The following is an 18,926-nucleotide window of genomic DNA, read 5'->3' as shown; positions in this document are numbered from 1 at the left end:
ATAGAGGTGAAGAATAAGCCACTTTCTGCTAAAGATAGGAAGGAGGACACAAGGAAAGCGGTGGATCAACTCTATCGATACATGATCGATGCCTATCAAAAGAGACGTTGTCCGGATGTGCTATACGGCATTGCCATCGTAGGCTTTCGAATGTACCTGTACCAGATGATGGGCATAGGTGCACCGATGATTCATGTCGAGTTGGGATTTGCCCCAAATTTCCTAGACAACAGCGCAACCGGGCGTTGGATGGAAATTCGCAGATTGGTTGACAATGAAGTGCGTACGAAGTCAGTTACGTGGCCGCGTGCAACTCGCTCTCTTAACAGCAGGGTGGGTGTGGCCCAACAAGATGCTGACATGGAAAGATCCCAAGATACGATGGAAGATCTCTTTGAAGATACCGGGGCGTTGAAATTCCCTCCAATGCCGGAACCCAAAGACCCCAATGTATTTAGTGCCGCGTCTTACCTGCCAGGCTTTAGCCCTGCAAACACCGATTCTACTGGGCCCCATGAAATCGAGAGCCCAATACAACTTCGTTCCGCAGATCGAGTTGGGGAAACTCTCTCGTACATTCCGTTCTTTGATTCCCCTGCCTCGAGCAACTTGAGCAGCGATCACCCAGTTGGCGGGACACCACGTCTCCCCGGCAGTGCCCAACAGATGTCCACCCCCCAGCCAGGCCAAATATGGCCTTTTCACGGGATTCAATCCATGCCTGCCGCTTACTCAGGTGGAATGCCACTCACTCCGGGAGCTTCCTCAGGCTCTGTGTCGCAACCCATCGGGACACCACCATCCTCTCCGAATCTCCCCATACCTCCATTGGAATCCCCAGAATCACCACTCCATCGCTTCTCAACACAAAGGAGGCAGTCGCAGATAACTAATCATGTTAGCGCAATCGGCATCCTTGTGAGAGACCAGGAGCAGTCCTCTGGTACTGGACGTCAAGATCAACCTGAAGAGGACCAAGTTCCTCAAGGTGGCGCTAGTTGGAACTCGAGCTATGCTGCTAATGCGCCTAGAACACCTGAACCAATCGGCCGACGCACCATAACGGACTGGCACGCCATGTCGCCTTCACATGCGCCTTCAACCAGCAGTCAACCACGTAGCTTCCCGACACCTAACATTGCTTCGCACAGCTCGCGGTTCCTTCACGCATCTGAACAAAATGTCGCCAATGGCAGCCCCGATACGCCGAATATTAGACGAAATGTTGGACTAGCGAGTTTATCGCTCAGTCCCGTTGTACGTGAACTAGAATAGATTAGAAAGTAATCACCTAGCGAGTTTATCGCTGGTGGACTAATGTTTAATACATGATTTAAAACATGATATAACCAACATACCTCAGTCCCGTTGTACGTGAACTGAGGGAAAGTTGGGTTGTCCAAAAAATTGGGGTTTTATAGTCAGGCGCTATGAATGCGCACTGACTTTGGCACGGACGCCACCAAGAAAGGCAATAGGTGTAAATCTAAACGCCACACGACTCAACATCACCAAACGTGAGTTGGTCATAGCGAACACCATAAAACCAAGAATTCTAACACCGAACCCCTCAACCATTACAAGTCGGAGGAATGATCAGGGCAGGCGAAGCGATGCCCAACCAAACCACCCCGATTTCCGTGGAAGATAGGTCGCATCATGCGTAGCAAGGGGGTTAGTGTCATCACACGATTGCTGAACACGATTGCTTGTAGATCCAACAAGCGCACGAGCTCGCAGCATAATCATCTCTTTGTGCAATGGGGCCAAAAGGTCCTGATGTCTTACTATGTCCATGAGCATTGTGTTCTCTCTTGTATTGTTGTTTAGAGGACCCAAGCAGGGATCGTGTTTAGTTGGGTCTCCTGCGCGTTACGCACAGAAAATGAATGATAGACACGTGTTCCGTGTTCCACAGTCAGATCCCTGCAAATGCGCAAGTCCTGGACACCAAACACACATAAAGAAGGGTCGACAACACCCTTTGAAGGTGAATCAGCCATCTGAGCCACACCAGACTATTTCCTCTCCCCATCAGCTTCCACATAAATCAGCATTCCGATATTTAACGGCGAACGCAACGATACACTGTCTCGGCGTGCAGTCGAATCCAACCCCCAACCTCTTTGTCTGTCAGGGCCTCGGAATCTTGCAATGATCAGCAAGCCAGTACATGTTCGTCATGTCATTGTTTGTTCTCTCGTTAGGGTCAACAAAAACAAGGTGGTCCGAAAGTGGTTTGGTGCATGATACCTTCAACACGACGCGGACGCCCCACACAAGGCCTGAAAATCAACTTTCGACTCCAGACAACTGGATCGTAATGGTTAGATAAGGTACCAAGGTTGGACAGTGACAGAACCTTGACTCTCAGGCCTAAGATGAATAAGTAGCTTTCGAATCGTCAGCATATGTCCATTAGCATACGTTAGTATTGTGATCGCTCACTATACTACATAAATGACTTTGCACCTGGCTCAACGGGGATAGAACCAACATGGGAATATGTCGCAGGAAAGCTGACAAGTTCAATATCGGGCGCGTCTGGCCCTGACGTTGCATCTGGTACTGGGGCATCAGAGACTCGATAGGTTGGACTTCCATAGCTCCCTGGATGAGGCCAATTGAGAGGTCTTAAGAAAAGCCGCGTGCTGAGCCAATACGTTAGCCACATCAAAGAAAAGTTAACAAGTGGCGGAGAACAAACATTACATTGCTCCATTACAATTTATTAAAATCTATACTTGATATATATATATTTTTAGTGTGCCGAAAGGGCGTCTTGGAGAAGATACAGCAGCACACAAGCGTGGAATGATTGAGATAATCGACTGAGTCCCTAGAGCGGAAAATGGCGGAAACCATGATGCTGAATGACAGGTGGCAAAACAAAACATGGAATATTCACAGTCCATGAAAAGGCGATGAGCTTATCCGTCAGACGAGGGTAGAAATCAAAACTTTTCATTTAGAACGCAGCCAGCAGTCCCCAGTCAGCTTTATGTGTCTCCCCTGGTCCCACTCCAACAACGATGTAATCCCATTCGTATAGGATCGGTGACAAAGTGTGATTGGCTGCCGCCCATACTGTGCTAAAGAAGCTGCAAGTTGAACGCCGCCTTCCACAGCAAATTTCGATACCGCCGCGGCCAACCTATATACTGGCCAGGCTAAATTACCCTGGCCACAAGCTGATGAGAGCCGCAGTCTGCCGACATGGCTTCGCACGACAAAAGTCAGTATGTGGTCCATATATTATATGAATCAGCTCAGAGGACGAACACCAATGCGTAATTATACATCGGAATAGTTAGGCCCTTAATTTCCATTCCACGTTGAAAGGAGACTCATTGGGACCTGCCACATCCCCGCAAAATGAGGCGTGGAATAATCAGGAATCGGCGAAGATCCGTCACTTATCGTGGTAACAATAATGATCTGCTGCCTGGCTCTGGAAGCTTACTGATCACTCAATTTGTGTTCCATTCGCAGTATCTCCGGCGAATACATATGTTGAAAACTGGGCCGAAATTCCGTCAGCTAGGCTACAAAATTAGCAACCTAGTCATTATTCAACGCTGTCGCATGTCGTGGCACTGAAGATCGTCCTGCATCTAGCTCAGTGTCACAATAAGCTGTCACTCCAACCACATGAAACCTATTAACGAAGATGCATACCTGAGGGTATCCAGAGAACCGCCAAAAGACAGTCTTGGGGCGGCAACCTGGGGGGGCTCAGAACGAGGTCCCGCTGGTCCAGCCTGCGTACAATGAATATTTCCGCCAGTTTGGAGGCTCTGCGAGCCAGAAGAATAGGATTGAAACGATGCATCCAGCCGAGGATCGCTATAAGGTGGCCCAGCCAAGGTCGCGAAATTTCCTTTGGACCCCAAGAATCGGCAGAAGATCCCAAAGTGGATGCGGCGCTAGGATACTTGAGATAAGCTCCCACCGACCCACTGCGCTGATTACGGGGAATTCCCTCAGAAATTTGGAGAGTCTGCCACGGGTTGGTGGGGTAAGGTTGGGACGATGCCGAGCTATACAGGACTGTAAGACGGGTCGGACCGCGCATTCGCAAATTCTATCTAGCTCTTCAGATCCTGAAGATTGCTCGAAGACCTCGAAGTGGATGCAGTTCTGGGGGGTTGGGGATGGGTTCACCATGCCAATTATAGTAAGGTGAGCAGCCCCCCAGGTCGCATGATTTGCTGCTGTGTACCCATGGTTGTGTTGGTGTTCGATTACACGGTTCTTGCGGGTGGATTGAGGCAAACGGTGCTTTCGCGGATGTGTATCACGGTTAGCTGATAGATGGATAAAGTGGCCGCGCTGACTGTTGGTATCCTGCTCATGCATAGAGGCATGTGGCAGAGAGGCCATTGGTAGAAGGGGCAGTGGAGAGAAATGAAATTGTTGGGGTGACGGCAGGACATTCCTTTCGGCCCGGGCTCACGGGGCTACCGTTGGCGGTGCCACTATCGCGCTTCGTCACGGTAAGGGGTAGTGGAGAAGATGAGTAGAAGAGGGTTGGGGTGATAGCGGGACTTGGACCCGCACCCCTCCGGCCAGTGCCCTCTGGGCTTATGGGGGGCACCATTGGCGCCACCACCGTCGCACCTCACAATCCCAAGAAGTAGTGGAGGAGAGAGAGAGAAGGGCTGGGGCAATGGCAGGACTCGAACCCGCGCTCCTCTGCCAGCCCCCTCTGGACTTACGGAGGCCACACTATCGCGCCTCATCGTCCCAAAAGGTAGTGGCGCAAAGAAAAGGAGGGTTGGGTTTACAGCGGGATAATAACCCACAGTTTTCGCATTAGTTTTAAACAGGGGCACCGCATGAAGGTTAGGTTCGTGCCGGGGTTTGCTGTAACAGCAGAACTCCCCCTCAACTTACATGCATCATCGAGGCTCGTATGTATCGCGAGCGAAAGCATCAGTTCCTGATCTCAAGGTGGTCATAGAGCAAAGCAACGCATAGACAACGAACAAGCAATAATGTCGTCCTACTATTTGGGAATTGGTGGTGCCCCTGTTCCTGGAACACCGGTTCTCAGCACCAGATACTAAATCCTGATGATCATTATCACAGGACCCCACCGCAATAGGATCAGTACCTGAACTTTTGCGTGCCATCATTGGATGATGAGGATCGCGGACACGACCTCAAGATTTATTTGACAAGGCCCGCGGTTGGAATTACCATTTGATTATTGGTAATACCATACTGGCGGTGGCAATCATACCCACCTGAGATGGAGGACCACATACAGTGCGAGCCAGGTGAGACGAGAATTGCGTTGTGGGTGCCAAGGGATAGGAAAAGTGAGAAGGATGGGCATATCCCAGTGAGGCCCGAATCAAGAATGGCTGCTTCTTGCTCGTGTGCATCTATTCTGGCGTGGTGGGGGGCCTGGACTTTGAGGAAATGCTTTTTGTCCAAGTCCTCAAGTACCACGAATCAGGTGAAACGAGGTACAGAAGGGGAGAACGAGGAGGAACAGGAAAAGGCTGGGTCTCAACAAAGGGCAAAGCAGGATGATTGATGATAGCGTGATAAGCGGTAGGGTAAGGTCCAGAGGGTGTTTTCGTGTCCGATCATCGTGGCATTCGTATGGGAGGCCCAATGGTACGTATGACCAAAATGTTAACCCGAGCACTTTCTCCACTTTATTGTCACCGTATGTTGTCTGGCAATGGCGCGGGACGAGTTAGAGAGGGTAGATTAGTATAACGACATCTATTCCAAGACGACATTCAGCTCTCTACTAGATTTCTGGATGGATTTGTTCACTGCGGGAATACATACAGAGCGACTGTACCGCGTGATTCTGGTTATTATTGCACCAGGTTGTCTAAATTGCGGCTCGGGATAAATTTCCGTCGGGATGACGATATCTTTCCCAAGACGACGTCCGACTTGCAACACAGTTTCCATCTCAACTTTCCACTTCGCCATCGCCGTCCTCGAGGTATGCTGCAGCTCGATAAGCTTCAGATTTCGACTCGATGGAGAGTGCAGGAAGCGCATGAATTCACGCGGTCCAAAATAACTCCGCCAAATCAGGGTGCGCAATATGCGAAGTGTTTCAGGCGGTTTGGAGAATGAAGAGAGTGGAATTGGACTGAGGAGCGAGAGCTCTTCTAAATGTGGGGAGCTTTGGAAAAGTGCACAAGGGAGTTCGGAAAAATCATGCCACTCCCATGTTTTGGTGATATGGAACTGGTCTGAGCCGACCGGACGACAGGTGAGAATCAACGTCCTGAGATTGGAAAATGCTTTTGTCGTCTGTATCATCCATAGGAAATCTTTGGGCGTTAACCAGTGTGGCCGCTGCACTTCTAGCACACGTAAACGGGAAGTAACACTCTCACCATCCCCGACACATTCTGTACTTTTAAGAAGCTCAAGCATATGGGGCAATTTGGGGCCTGACGTTTTCTTGAGACGAATTTCTGAAAGCCGCGGAAAAGAAGGGAGGCGCGAGATGGGAGTAAAAGGCCGGCGGAATGTAGACATAGGAGTGATTGGATCCCATTCATAAATAATCAAGGTTTCTAATGTTCGAGAAAGGTGCTGGAGAGCACAGCGCAGCCCATGTGAATAACACCCAATGGTCCACGTAAAATGTTTTATGGAGGTTGAAGGAGCGACGACAGTCTCAAAATCGTCATTGAACTGGGCGAGTTCGGCAAAGGCATCATTGTACCAGCCAAAACTTTCCAAGCCCATCAGGTGCGGACATGATGCGATAATTTCGTTTATCAGTATAGCCCTCTGATTGAACCGAGTCAGCTGATCGGGAAACTCGTCAATGAGAGATGGTCGGTCCTTCAAATGACGAGTTCGGGAGTCGAGAATGATGGTTCGAACGAGGTTCCCGTGGGACCTGAGTGACTCGCGGAGAGAATATACGGATGCTTCGGTGCAGATGAATATTGTGATTTTACGATAGAGACCACGCATCACAGGGTCGACCCAATTACAAGAGACGAGAGCGAGAGATGCCAAAGCAGCACGTTTCTGGATGTAACTCGTCACAAATTTGGGGGAAGGTGAGTAGTCATCATCCCCAGGATACAAGTGGCACGGGATGAGGTAGTGAACAATTTCGTGTATAATATCCGAAGGGAGTGTGTTCCAGGATCTGGATGCACGCACTGGACCCTTCGCGTGGGTGGGATGTTCCAATCCTCGTCGCAGCTCCTCGATCATGACGAGTTAAACCCCTAATGCCGACACTGTGAACCAGATCAGCCCAACTCCAGCCTCTGTGAGTCTGTAAATATGATGCAGAAAAACCAATCCGGTTTCTCGTCAATTGCCGTACGGGAAGGGCAAGTGCCGACGTAACCATACCCAAGGCCATTGCGCCCGTGCCATCTTCAAAGGACACGGTTTGCTGCCAGTTTGACGCAACGGGCCTTGTTTAGATCGAGAGGACGGGACGGCGTCATAGGTTCAGAACTCTTATACGAGTCCTAGATCTTACGCGACATAGCCTTTATCTTTGAAATCCTCCAGCCTGACGATTTCTGTGTATTCCTCAACCTCAAATACTCCATTTCCGCCGTGCACTTATATCAGCTTGGCCTTTATTAACACGCCTTATACTTATACATGATTGTTCATGAAAGAAGAGAACTGTCCATAATGCAGGCAATGCTACAGAGGCAGCTTCTGAAAGCTGCCGCATGCTGCTCCACGAAAGAAAACATCTCTTCTGTGTGATATGCTTCTGATTTGATGATCGAACATGAGCCCAGGCATTGAAGTGGGGCGCATACGGGCACTTCATGATCGAAACCCCCTGCAACATTTCTTGCTGCCATCTTCACTATGTCGTCCCAAGCACAGCCCTCATCATTTCTCAATAGCCCAACTCAAATATTTCAGACCCGATTACCCGCTGTGGACCAAGGTCGCCTCGCAGGCGACCTGGAGAGACAAAGGAAACAGCATTCTAGGTATTTCGGAATCGGGAGGCCTGCCAACGAGACAATACTTTATGGCCCTGTCAATGCCATTGTGAATGCTGTATTCCCGGAAGATAGTTTATACAGGCCTATGCAGCAGTATACACTAGAAGATGGGAAGCGGGATCAACGCGAACTGCTGCGACCTGACATTACCGTAGTAACTGACACAGGACTTTTCGATCAAGACTCGGATTCCCTCACTTGTTTGGTGATAGAGGTGAAGAATAAGCCACTTTCTGCTAAAGATAGGAAGGAGGACACAAGGAAAGCGGTGGATCAACTCTATCGGTACATGATCGATGCCTATCAAAAGAGAAATTGTCCGGGTGTGCTATACGGCATTGCCATCGTAGGCTTTCGAATGTACCTGTACCAGATGATGGGCATAGGTGCACCGATGATTCACGTCGACTTGGGATTCGCCCCGAATTTTCTAGACAACAGTGCAACCGAGCTTTGGATGAAAATTCGCAAATTGGTTGACCACGAAGTGCATGAGAAGTCACTTACATGGCCGCGTGCAACTCGCTCTCTCAACAGCAGTGTGGGTGTGGACCAACAAGATCCTGACATGGAGAGGCCCCAAGATACAATGGGTGGTCTCTTTGAAGACGTCGTGGCACTGAGACTCCCTCCAATGCCCGAACCCAAAGACCCCAATGTATTCGGTGCCGCATCTTACCTACCAGGCTTTAGCCCTGCAAACACCGATTCTACTGGGCCCCATGAAATCGAGAGCCCAATACAACTTCGTTCAGCGGATCGGGTTGGGGAAACTCTCTCGTACATTCCATTCTTTGATTCCCCTGCCTCGAGCAACTTGAGCAGCGATCACCCAGTTGGCGGGACACCACGTCTCTCCGGCAGTGCCCAACAGATGTCCACCCCCCAGCCAGGCCAAATATGGCCTTTTCACGGGATTCAATCCATGCCTGCCGCTTACTCAGGTGGAATGCCACTCACTCCGGGAGCTTCCTCAGGCTCTGTGTCGCAACCCATCGGAACACCACCATCCTCTCCGAGTCTTCCCATACCTCCATTGGAATCCCCAGAATCACCACTCCATCGCTTCTCAACACAAAGGAGGCAGTCGCAGATAACTAATCATGTTAGCGCAATCGGCATCCTTGTGAGAGACCAGGAGCAGTCCTCTGGTACTGGACGTCAAGATCAGCCTGAAGAGGGCCAAGTTCCTCAAGGTGGCGCTAGTTGGAACCCGACCTATGCTGCTAATGCGCCTAGAACACCTGAACCAATCGGCCGACGCACCGTAACGGACTGGCACGCCATGTCGCCTTCACATGCGCCTTCAACCAGCAGTCAACCACGTAACTTCCCGACTCCTAACATTGCTTCGCACAGCTCGCGGTTCCTTCACGCATCTGAACAAAATGTCGCCAATGGCAGCCCCGATACGCCGAACCCCTCAACCATTACAAGTCGGAGGAATGATCAGGGCAGGCGAAGCGATGCCCAACCAAACCACCCCGATTTCCGTGGAAGATAGGTCGCGTCATGCGTAGCAAGGGGGTTAATGTCATCACACGATTGCTGAACACGATTGCTTGTAGATCCAACAAGCGCACGAGCTCGCAGCATAATCATCTCTTTGTGCAATGGGGCCAAAAGGTCCTGATGTCTTACTATGTCCATGAGCATTGTGTTCTCTCTTGTATTGTTGTTTAGAGGAGGACCCAAGCAGGGATCGTGTTTAGTTGGGCCTCCTGCGCGTTACGCACAGAAAATGAATGATAGACACGTGTTCCGTGTTCCACAGTCAGATCCCTGCAAATGAGCAAGTCCTGGACACCAAACACACATAAAGAAGGGTCGACAACACCCTTTGAAGGTGAATCAGCCATCTGAGCCACACTAGACTATTTCCTCTCCCCATCAGCTTCCACATAAATCAGCATTCCGATATTTAACGGCGAACGCAACGAATGATACACTGTCTCGGCGTGCAGTCGAATCCAACCCCCAACCTCTTTGTCTGTCAGGGCCTCGGAATCTTGCAATGATCAGCAAGCCAGTACATGTTCATCATGTCATTGTTTGGTCTCTCCTTAGGGTCAACAAAAACAAGGTGGTCCGAAAGTGGTTTGGTGCGTGACACCTTCAACACGACGCGGACGCCCCACACAAAGCCTGAGAATCAACTTTCGACACCAGATAACTGGATCGTAACGGTTAGATAAGGTACCAAGGTTGACCCGGATTGGACGGTGACAGAACCTTGACTCTCAGGCCTAAGATGAATAAGTGGCTTTCGAATCGTCAGCATATGTCCGTTAGTATTGTGATCGCTCACTATACTACATAAATGACTTTGCACCTGGCTCAACCTAACATGGGAATATGTCGCAGGAAAGCTGACAAGTTCAATATCGGGCGCGCCTGGCCCTGACGTTGCATCTGGTACTGGAGCATCAGAGATTCGATAGGTTGGACTTCCACAGCTCCCGGGATGAGAGGTCTTAAGAAAAGTGACACAATCCGCGTGCTGAGCCAATACGTTAGCCACATCATGCAAAGAAAACAAGGGGCGGAGAACACACATCAGTGCAAAATGGACCTACATTGCTCCATATTAATTTATTAAAATCTATACCTGTGTGCCGAAAGGGCGTCTTGAAGATACAGCAGCACACAAGCGTGGAATGATTGAGATAATCGACTGAGTCCCTAGAGCGGAAAATGGCGGAAACCATGATGCTGAATGACAGGTGGCAAAAAAAAAATATGGAATATTCACACTCCATGAAAAGGCGTCAGACGAGGGTAGAACTCAAAACTTTTCATTTAGAACGCAGCCAGCAGTCCCCAGTCAGCTTTATGTGTCTCCCCTGGTCCCACTCCAACAACGATGTAATCCCATTCGTATAGGATCGGTGACAAAGTGTGATTGGCTGCCGCCCATACTGTGCTAAAGAAGCTGCAAGTTGAACGCCGCCTTCCACAGCAAATTTCGATACCGCCGCGGCCAACCTATATACTGGCCAGGCTAAATTACCCTGGCCACAAGCTGATGAGAGCCGCAGTCTGCCGACATGGCTTCGCAGGACAAACGTCAGTATGTGGTCCATATATAACTGGTGGACACCGCCTGACGCGGCAGGTCCCGCCACTCTTCTGTCCTCCTCTTGTGTGAGCGAATGCGACAAGAATAGCGTGGCGACGGCCATTTAATCTCGTTCCTCCATTAAATTTACATAAAACGAACGAGACACAACAGACATCAACGCAAAATGATCAGTGCGTCAGATGAACCAATGATATTCAATTTCCATGACCCACACTGAATTAATTGTTGAGGTCATTGGCCCTTCCAATCTCGGACGTCTCAATGCGCGACCAAAATCGGGTGAACAACAATGATATTCAAACGGGCATACAGAGGAGAGCAAAAAGGTAAGTACATCATGAAGATATCTGTCATAATTCGGAAATCGGATGGAAAGATGGACGCACGCGGGGGCAGGCCCGATGGGAATTTGGCAACAGTCGCCAAACAGAATATGCGAGGCACTGGAAAGTAGCGGCGGTCCGGAAAGCATGAGAGAAGCAGCACAGTGAGGTGGTGCGGTATAAGAGAAATTGCTTAGTGAGTTGGGAGAACCCTGGGTTATCTAGAATTGGCAATAATAGAGGACCTTGTCATCAAACGCATTCAATCAGGGTCGAAAAATTTACAAGACCCGCTACAGAGTAGCGGGAATTATATGAATCAGCTCAGAGGACGAACACCAATGCGTAATTATACATCGGAATACTTAGGCCCTTGATTTCCATTCCACGTTGGAAGGAGACTCATTGGGACCTGCCACATCCCCGCAAAACGGGGCGTGGAATAATCAGGAATCGGCGAAGATCTCTATGTAATATAGAGGCTGGGTCCTGCCTACGAAGATCCGTCACTTGTCCTGGTATCAATAATGATCTGCTGCCTGGCTCTGGAAGCTTACTGATCACTCAATTTGTGTTCCATTCGCAGTATCTCCGGCGAATACATATGTTGAAACCTGGGCCGAAATTCCGTCAGCTAGGCTACAAACTTAGCAACCTATTATTCAACGCTGTCGCATGTCGTGGCACTGGAGGTCGTCCTGCATCTGGCTCAGTGTCACAATAAGCTGTCACTCCAACCACATAAAACCTATTAACGAGGATGCATACCTGAGGGTATCCAGAGAACCGCCAAAAGACAGTCTTGGGGCGGCAACCTGGGGAGGCTCAGAACTCGGAGGTCCCGCTGGTCCAGCCTGCGTACAATGAATATTTCCGCCAGTTTGGAGGCTCTGCGAGCCAGAAGAATAGGATTGAAACGATGCATCCAGCTGGGGATCGCTATAAGGTGGCCCAGCCAAGGTCGCGAAATTTCGGGACGCTTGCTTTGGACCCCAAGAATCGGCAGAAGATCCCAAAGTGGGTGCGGCGCTGAGATACTTGAGATAAGCCCCCACCGACCCACTGTGCTGATTACGGGTAATTCCCTCAGAAATTTGGAGAGTCTGCCACAGGTTGGTGGGGTAAGGTTGGGACGATGCCGAGCAAGACGGGTCGGACCGCGCATTCGCAGCTCTTCAGATCCTGAAGATTGCTCGAAGACGTCGAAGTGGATGCAGTCCTGGGGGGCTCGGGATGGGATGCTGCCGGTCCACCATGCCAATTATAGTAAGGTGAGCATGGTAACCGGTGAGGTTCTGGGGAAGAAGTCGGAGTATACGATGGCTGGACGTTACTGAAGGATTCGGAGGTTGCGAGTAAAATGTGTGTTTTCTTTTAGCAGACATTGGGGGAAGTATGAATGTAAGGGTGAAAGAGTAAAGGCAAACGCGCGGACCCCGTATTTGCGGGAACGCCTTGTTTGGAAGTTGGAGCTTCAAAACCCCATTTGGTAAGTCGTTCCCACCCTGCACGCCAATCGAACAACCGGGTGGATGCCATTGCTTATTTACATTACAAAATCATATCGTAGCCATCAATTGCACCATGGAGGTGCCTCTGGAAAAGCATAACATATGGTGAGGCCGAATTGGGCGAAACGATTGAGAACAAGGGCACCGCAATTGTACGAGGGACACGATGGCGGTAGTTAAAGCAGGGTGTATGATGGAAACACACTCCAAGTTGAGGCTTGAGACCCATTTTCAGGAGCGTCAAGATCCAGACGGCATTCCCAAGACAGTCACAGAAATTGGTCGACATTGACGGCACACACTTCCAAGATCGAGCATCCTAGTTGGAAGCGCAGCTATCCAATCGGTTCCATCGTGGCGCTACATGCGCAGTTTCTGTGAATCAAACGCGCGGAACCGAGCGAGCGCTTACTCCTTTCCCCTGGTTAATGTTCGGTAGTGCCCGAACATTCATTCCTATGGACTAAGGTCACGGCCGTGAACCACCTTAGATTCCCCTTCCGACCCCGTCGTCTAGACTGGCTGTGCTAATACAGGCCTTTGGTGCCAGGACACTCCCTGCAACTGCTTTCAGACCGCCGCTCTTTTTCTGTTTGTATCAGCAGTGGTGGACGAATGCCTACCCTGGAGTTCGACATTATTCCCTTCGAAGTGAGCCACTGTTGACCCGATACGAAGGGAACTCACCACAAATACCCTTTAGGACATCAAGGGGAAGTGGAAGAAGCTCGGATCGGGCTCCTTTGGTAATGTGTACAAAGGTAAGTCTCCTATGGTCTGTGCGCCCTTGATGTAATGTCTAGGCGCGATATTCTCGCCTTGAAACAAACCCTCTAACACTCTTATTGCACGTAGGAACCTACCTGGGAATCGATGTCGCGATTAAGGAGGTTCTACCGTCCAATGAGTACGACGTGTCAAAGTACTTCGATCGCGAATGGAGGATAATGAAGTAATGCATCTTCTCGGCGTTCAACGATGTTCACGACTTTGAACTTGGCATTCATCCTATCTTAGGGAAGCTCGACATCCTAATGTCGTCCTCTACATCGCTCTTTCTCGTGCGCCCCCACCCGATAATCGGATATTTATCATCTCTGAATTCATTGAGAATGGCTCGTATCCCTTCATTTATCAATGGCGCATCTCGGCACTTACTCCACATTTAGGAAATCTGCGGCAGTATATCTGGGATAAAGCCAAACCATTCCCGTGGAAGCTCCGTCTATCATTTGCGACTGATATTGTGCGAGCAATGGCTTACCTCCACGCCCGGCAATGCATTCATCGTGATCTGAAGCCAGAAAATCTCCTCATCACTGCTAATGGTCGAATCAAGGTGACTGATTTCGGGTTCGCACGAATTGTGGAGCAGACTGAGGTGGAGGCAAGGAAGTTGACATTCTGTGGAACGGACGCGTACATGAGCCCGGAGATACAACAAAGCGAGAAGTTTGGATTGGATACCGACGTCTTTTCCTTAGGGATTATCTTCTGCGAAATTCTTGCTCGCAAACTGGCGGACGAACAGACATTCTGTGTGAGTGCCATTGCCAATTCCTCGACCTTCCCACTCATTCTCGTCGTCACTTAGCGAACGGCACCAGATTTTGCTATCGATCCTCACGAGGTCCGCTCACGGGCCTCGCCAGACACCCCTCCAGCATTCCTAGACCTTGCCCTCGCGTGTTGTGCAACTAACCGGAAAAAACGACCTACAATGGCACAAGTTCTCACCCGCCTTGGAGAAATCGAAGTTGAACTCCTTTCCCGTGGCACAACAGTCGAGGAGCCACATATCGGGTCTATCAAATTCCTGCTTGCTCCAGAGAAGAAAAGTCCATTCCTTAACCGCGCGACCAAACGCCCGCACATTGATCGGCGTATACCCAGTTTTGGTATGGGAATACATGTAGGGCGGAAGCCAGAAACGGGTCCAGCGGTTGAGACAAAGGTACCCGAGTCGGTTCGTGCTGAAGACCCCTCAGAAGATGAAGAAGATGCAGAATTGGAAGCTATACTCGCTCAAAATGGAGTTGCCCTTCAAAGCACTGTTGATGATTCCGGGAGCGACATGTCTTGGAGGCTCACAGGGTGGATGGCGGAATACGCTGATCGCCAGGCACCAAACCCTTCAGCACCGCCTGTGAACGAGATCACCCAGCAAGATTTATCAGACAGTGTGGAATCTATCATAGCTCATGCCCCTCTTCTTCCTGCTCACGGACCCATTAACGAGTCCACTATCTCAAGTTCTCACTATTCGTCTGAGGGTTCGTCCATTATGACAGTCCGCCCTCAAGCTCTTTCTGCAACCCAACAGCCTGCGCCTAAGAATCACCACCCACGTGAACCAAATACAGCTCCTACACCTGAACCTTTCCTTGACGACAAGACGTCATATTTTACTGCAGGCACTCCTTCGCTGTTACCTGATTCGCAGTGTGACCAGATGGAGATTGACATCCTCCCCGATTCCGCACCTGCCCCTATTTCAACTGGCAAGGAAGCCACCACGCCAATCGGTGGGGAAGCGGTAACTACACCAAATCCCGCACTAACTACTATGCCGGTCCAGACCACCAAACCAAGGACGCCCCGAATTCGGGAGGTCCCCCCCGGTTGCACCGCTTTTCTCTTGTGAAGTCGGGGAAGAAAGCTGACAGCATTTCGGCAATCGGTTCTCGATCCCATGCCGTAGTTGCAGGGCACAGTCACTCATTATGGAGCCCTTTTGACTTGATTTTTGGAAAAGGAATGTGCGGTAGATGTGATTTGTGCGGCAAACGTTTGGGATGGAAACCTGTCCTTGAATGCGATGACTGCGGCTTGAAGTGAGCATCTTTCACAACCTCTTTTCCTTCATCCTTGAATGTAACTTGTCTCTTTTACAGAGTGCATATGAAATGCGGGGAAGTCGCACCGATGGATTGTCAGGAGCGCGAAGTTGCCTTGCGGACGAGAGCACTCCAAACACCTCCGCCCAAATCTCCGAAGCCCCACAAGTCCCCAAAGTCCAATCCCCCTTCCCCAAAGAAGAAAGAGGCGAAGAACAAGTGACGATCTAAGTTATTAGCATTCTAGGACAATTCCTCGACATCTCAATTCTGCACAACGCGCCTACTCCTCATTTGTGTTTGCAACATACTCCACTCTCATCACCAGCCCAGACTTCTCATCTTGGACTTTGTTAATTTTTGTAGTAATCATAGTGTTGTGAAACCATTAGTCTTGATAATTCCATGCGCATTTGTTGTTTGTTACAGTAAGAATTGATGAAATCTCACATTTAAGCGCAGATACACAGGAATTCCGGTACATGTTAGGCGCTATTTGACGGGGCTTAGAGATGACCTAGAGGAGATATTGCATCCACTTCTTTCCTCAATTGGTCACCCAACTTCACATACTCTTCCAGCGACTCAGGGTTGCGAAGCGTGTTCAGATTCAGCGACGTTATGGGAGCGCCACGAATGAGCTGAAGTGTACCTCTGAGTGCTGAATGTGGCCATGGCGGAGTGAAGCTGACCTTTTTAACAGGCACCTCTACTTTCTTTCCATTCAGTGTATGGGGAATATCGTGCACCTGAAGAATCTGACGGATTGAGCAACAAAAATTGTCACTAAAGATGAACTTCTTACTCTAGCAGGCACATGTCGAGGACTTCTTCTAATCCGTATCTCGGTCTTGACACGATTGAGTAGGTTTTCAGACAAATTCTGTCCTTCAGCAAGTTGCAAAAACAGAATGACACGTTCGTCTGCGCCTCCTCGCACTGGCTGTGCTACGACAAGTGAATCGAGAATAATCTCGTCGGGGGATTTCGCGGTTAAAGGACTGAAACAGGACTCGAGCACCTGATATATCTCGGCAGAACCGAAGCGAATACCTCCCGGGTTGCTTATTTTCATGTTCGACCTTCGATTACCAATCGCCGGCTGACGAAAATAAAAAAGATTGCTCACAGCACACCATCGCTTCTACCCAACATCAGGACGCCACCGCCATTCCCATCACGAGATTTGGTGATCAGAATGTGATCTCCGTGGTCTACCAAGGGGGTTTAGAGAAGTTCACACAGGATCGGTGCTTGCATCGTTGAAACTTACGCCAAACCCCCTTGAATTTCTCATAGTAAGCTTCCATATATCTATCCTGCGCTTTCTTGGTGTCGGCATCGGCACCGTATCCAGGAAGCGGCCAGAAGCCCAGGGGCTGACATGGGAAGTGTTTATCGCATATCAAGTCACCAGGTGTTCCAGCTGGCAGGGGCACCCCTTCGTCGTTACAGGTACGAATAGACATACCGAGCATACGACATTGGATCTCCCCTCGGTACACTGGTAGCGAAGTATTCATGCCGCAGAAAAGGGAGCAGATGTCTGTTCCCCCTATGTAGCGGTTTAGTATTATTATTTCAGTCCCGAGTCTGAAACCGGGCGAACCTGTGATCGAACCAAGGCATACGGATCTAGAAATGTGGTTGTATACATAGTCAAACTGGGATGGGGCCAGAGGGGACCCAGTCGACAGCACCAGTCGTAGGGATTTCAGGGAGTGATGATCTTTCGGTTTGTATTGTTTCTAGGGATAGGCTTAGGGTTAAGGGTAATCCTTTCGATCCTGCAGACAGCGACAAACCTCAAGTTGCTCAAGATACTTTGCGCTTTTTCATTAGGTGAGCTAAAAGTTTATCGGAGAGTGCGAATCCCAATTACGTACCTCGTCCCGAAGACGGTGATGCCGATCTTGTCTGTGAGCTGCCACAAGAATGAGGGATCTCTAAGAGGGCTTCCATCGTACAGCACCAAGGTCAACCCGATCGATAGACCACCGACGAGGAAATTCCACATCATCCTGTCGAACGTGTCTATCAGCTTTGCAATTACGTCGCAGGGTGGATCGGGTGGGCCTAATACCATCCTGTGGTCGTATAGTAAAAATATACGTCCTCTGGTACAAAATCACCGCAGATGATAAGCTCCTTAGCGGACTGAAGCAGCATGCCACCCGCACGATGTACGATAGGCTTCGGTTTTCCTTAAAAACAGACAAAGACATGAATGTGCCAACATCGTCAATTCGAATTGAGTAGTGATACCCGTTGTGCCCGAACTAAACAAAACCCACAGCGGGTGATCGAATGGACCTCTCCAGAACGGAATGCCCTTCCTTACGTCCTCATCCGACAGAGTGGAACTGAGGATGTCAGTCCACGAAAGCCAGTTAGACTCCCAACCTGCGCGTGAGGAATTTGGCTCGTGTGGAACGACCACGACCTTTTGGGGCGTAAGCGATAACGCTCGAAGTCCATCTAGTACACTGCTAAGTTTAGGTATTTGCTCATGAGATTTGGCGTTGTAACTAGAGGAGGGGTTCGCAAAGCATTAACGCCCCGCGAAAGAGACAGAAGCTGGATTCATTTACACGACTGAGTCGATGCCGAAGAGGACTTTAGGTTTGACCTGCTCAAACCTCTCCAGAACCCCTTGAGGAGCAAAATCTGCTGCTGCTGAAACCCATATTGCTCCAAGAGCTGTTGCAGCCAAACAAGCAACCACGGTTTCCTACAAGTCGATTACGAGACTGGAAACCAAGCACAGCACCACGAGGTTTGCGTACAATAGAGTTGGACGAGTAGGAGGCAACACGGTCCCCAGGCTGAATTCCTATAAACAAGAACCAATTTACGACTTTATGAACCGCGACATATAATTCGGAATATGTCAAGGTTCGTAATTGAGGGTCTGGGTTCTGAGGAGTAGGCTCGGCTGGTTTGGCGCGAGTATTAATGCCCCCCGCTTGCAAGTGTTCAGTTAAGTGGAGCACTCACTTACTTGGATCAATGCTGCTTTGGTAGGCGATCTGTTCCTGAGCATATTCTCAGCCCAATTGAGAGTGGTTGCAGGAAACCAGGATGGAATGGAGTCCATAGATTTTGTTTCATCCACAACCTGATTGTCGTCTTCGGTAAGAGTGACAGCCGGATTTGGTGCATGGGTTGCTAGCTGCTCACAATATTTCCCT

General features: G+C 49.7%; 7 protein-coding genes across 7 annotated transcripts; 3 read left to right on the top strand and 4 right to left on the bottom strand.

Annotated features, from left to right (window-relative positions):
• The first annotated feature begins 303 nt into the window (after nt 1–303).
• On the top strand, nt 304–1,712 carry EI90DRAFT_3062003 (uncharacterized protein). The gene is made up of 2 exons (XM_039060602.1): nt 304–1,207; nt 1,563–1,712. Exons 1-2 carry the CDS (start codon nt 361–363, stop codon nt 1,649–1,651), a joined length of 936 nt encoding a protein of 311 aa, XP_038915114.1. The 5' UTR covers nt 304–360; the 3' UTR covers nt 1,652–1,712.
• A 1,807-nt stretch (nt 1,713–3,519) lies between these two features.
• EI90DRAFT_1344477 (uncharacterized protein) lies at nt 3,520–4,642 on the bottom strand. Its single transcript, XM_039051705.1, has 2 exons — nt 3,679–4,642; nt 3,520–3,618 (listed from the first exon to the last, which is right to left on the bottom strand). The coding sequence occupies exon 1, from the start codon at nt 4,381–4,383 to the stop codon at nt 3,847–3,849; it is 537 nt and encodes a 178-aa protein (XP_038915113.1). The 5' UTR covers nt 4,384–4,642; the 3' UTR covers nt 3,520–3,618; nt 3,679–3,846.
• A 923-nt stretch (nt 4,643–5,565) lies between these two features.
• On the bottom strand, nt 5,566–7,090 carry EI90DRAFT_3061990 (uncharacterized protein). Its single transcript, XM_039060601.1, is given in 3 exon segments — nt 5,566–5,628; nt 5,647–5,739; nt 5,809–7,090. The coding sequence occupies 2 exon segments, from the start codon at nt 6,964–6,966 to the stop codon at nt 5,725–5,727; spliced, it is 1,173 nt and encodes a 390-aa protein (XP_038915112.1). The 5' UTR covers nt 6,967–7,090; the 3' UTR covers nt 5,566–5,628; nt 5,647–5,724.
• A 1,403-nt stretch (nt 7,091–8,493) lies between these two features.
• On the top strand, nt 8,494–9,547 carry EI90DRAFT_3061977 (uncharacterized protein). The gene has a single exon (XM_039060600.1). The coding sequence runs from the start codon at nt 8,551–8,553 to the stop codon at nt 9,484–9,486; it is 936 nt and encodes a 311-aa protein (XP_038915111.1). The 5' UTR covers nt 8,494–8,550; the 3' UTR covers nt 9,487–9,547.
• A 440-nt stretch (nt 9,548–9,987) lies between these two features.
• Nucleotides 9,988–11,041, bottom strand: EI90DRAFT_1344037 (uncharacterized protein). Its single transcript, XM_039051704.1, has 4 exons — nt 10,968–11,041; nt 10,735–10,905; nt 10,559–10,664; nt 9,988–10,482 (listed from the first exon to the last, which is right to left on the bottom strand). The coding sequence occupies exons 2-4, from the start codon at nt 10,779–10,781 to the stop codon at nt 10,135–10,137; spliced, it is 501 nt and encodes a 166-aa protein (XP_038915110.1). The 5' UTR covers nt 10,782–10,905; nt 10,968–11,041; the 3' UTR covers nt 9,988–10,134.
• A 2,472-nt stretch (nt 11,042–13,513) lies between these two features.
• EI90DRAFT_3125048 (kinase-like domain-containing protein) lies at nt 13,514–15,958 on the top strand (the record flags this gene model as incomplete). Its single annotated transcript, XM_039063777.1, has 7 exons — nt 13,514–13,549; nt 13,602–13,659; nt 13,754–13,850; nt 13,916–14,438; nt 14,493–15,423; nt 15,477–15,732; nt 15,793–15,958. The coding sequence occupies 7 exons, from the start codon at nt 13,514–13,516 to the stop codon at nt 15,956–15,958; spliced, it is 2,067 nt and encodes a 688-aa protein (XP_038915109.1).
• A 195-nt stretch (nt 15,959–16,153) lies between these two features.
• Nucleotides 16,154–18,850, bottom strand: EI90DRAFT_3061952 (uncharacterized protein). The gene is made up of 13 exons (XM_039060599.1): nt 18,733–18,850; nt 18,522–18,670; nt 18,327–18,466; nt 18,001–18,263; nt 17,819–17,939; nt 17,622–17,756; nt 17,541–17,565; nt 17,345–17,483; nt 17,009–17,290; nt 16,865–16,949; nt 16,541–16,799; nt 16,428–16,493; nt 16,154–16,376 (listed from the first exon to the last, which is right to left on the bottom strand). Exons 1-13 carry the CDS (start codon nt 18,830–18,832, stop codon nt 16,242–16,244), a joined length of 1,899 nt encoding a protein of 632 aa, XP_038915108.1. The 5' UTR covers nt 18,833–18,850; the 3' UTR covers nt 16,154–16,241.
• Nucleotides 18,851–18,926: the final 76 nt, after the last annotated feature.

This window comes from Cantharellus anzutake (genome assembly GCF_015039405.1).
Source record: "Cantharellus anzutake strain C23 chromosome Unknown EI90scaffold_30, whole genome shotgun sequence".
Taxonomy (NCBI): Eukaryota; Fungi; Basidiomycota; class Agaricomycetes; order Cantharellales; family Hydnaceae; genus Cantharellus; species Cantharellus anzutake.
Note: the sequence above shows the minus strand (reverse complement) of the source record. Positions and strands in the feature narration are given on the sequence as shown.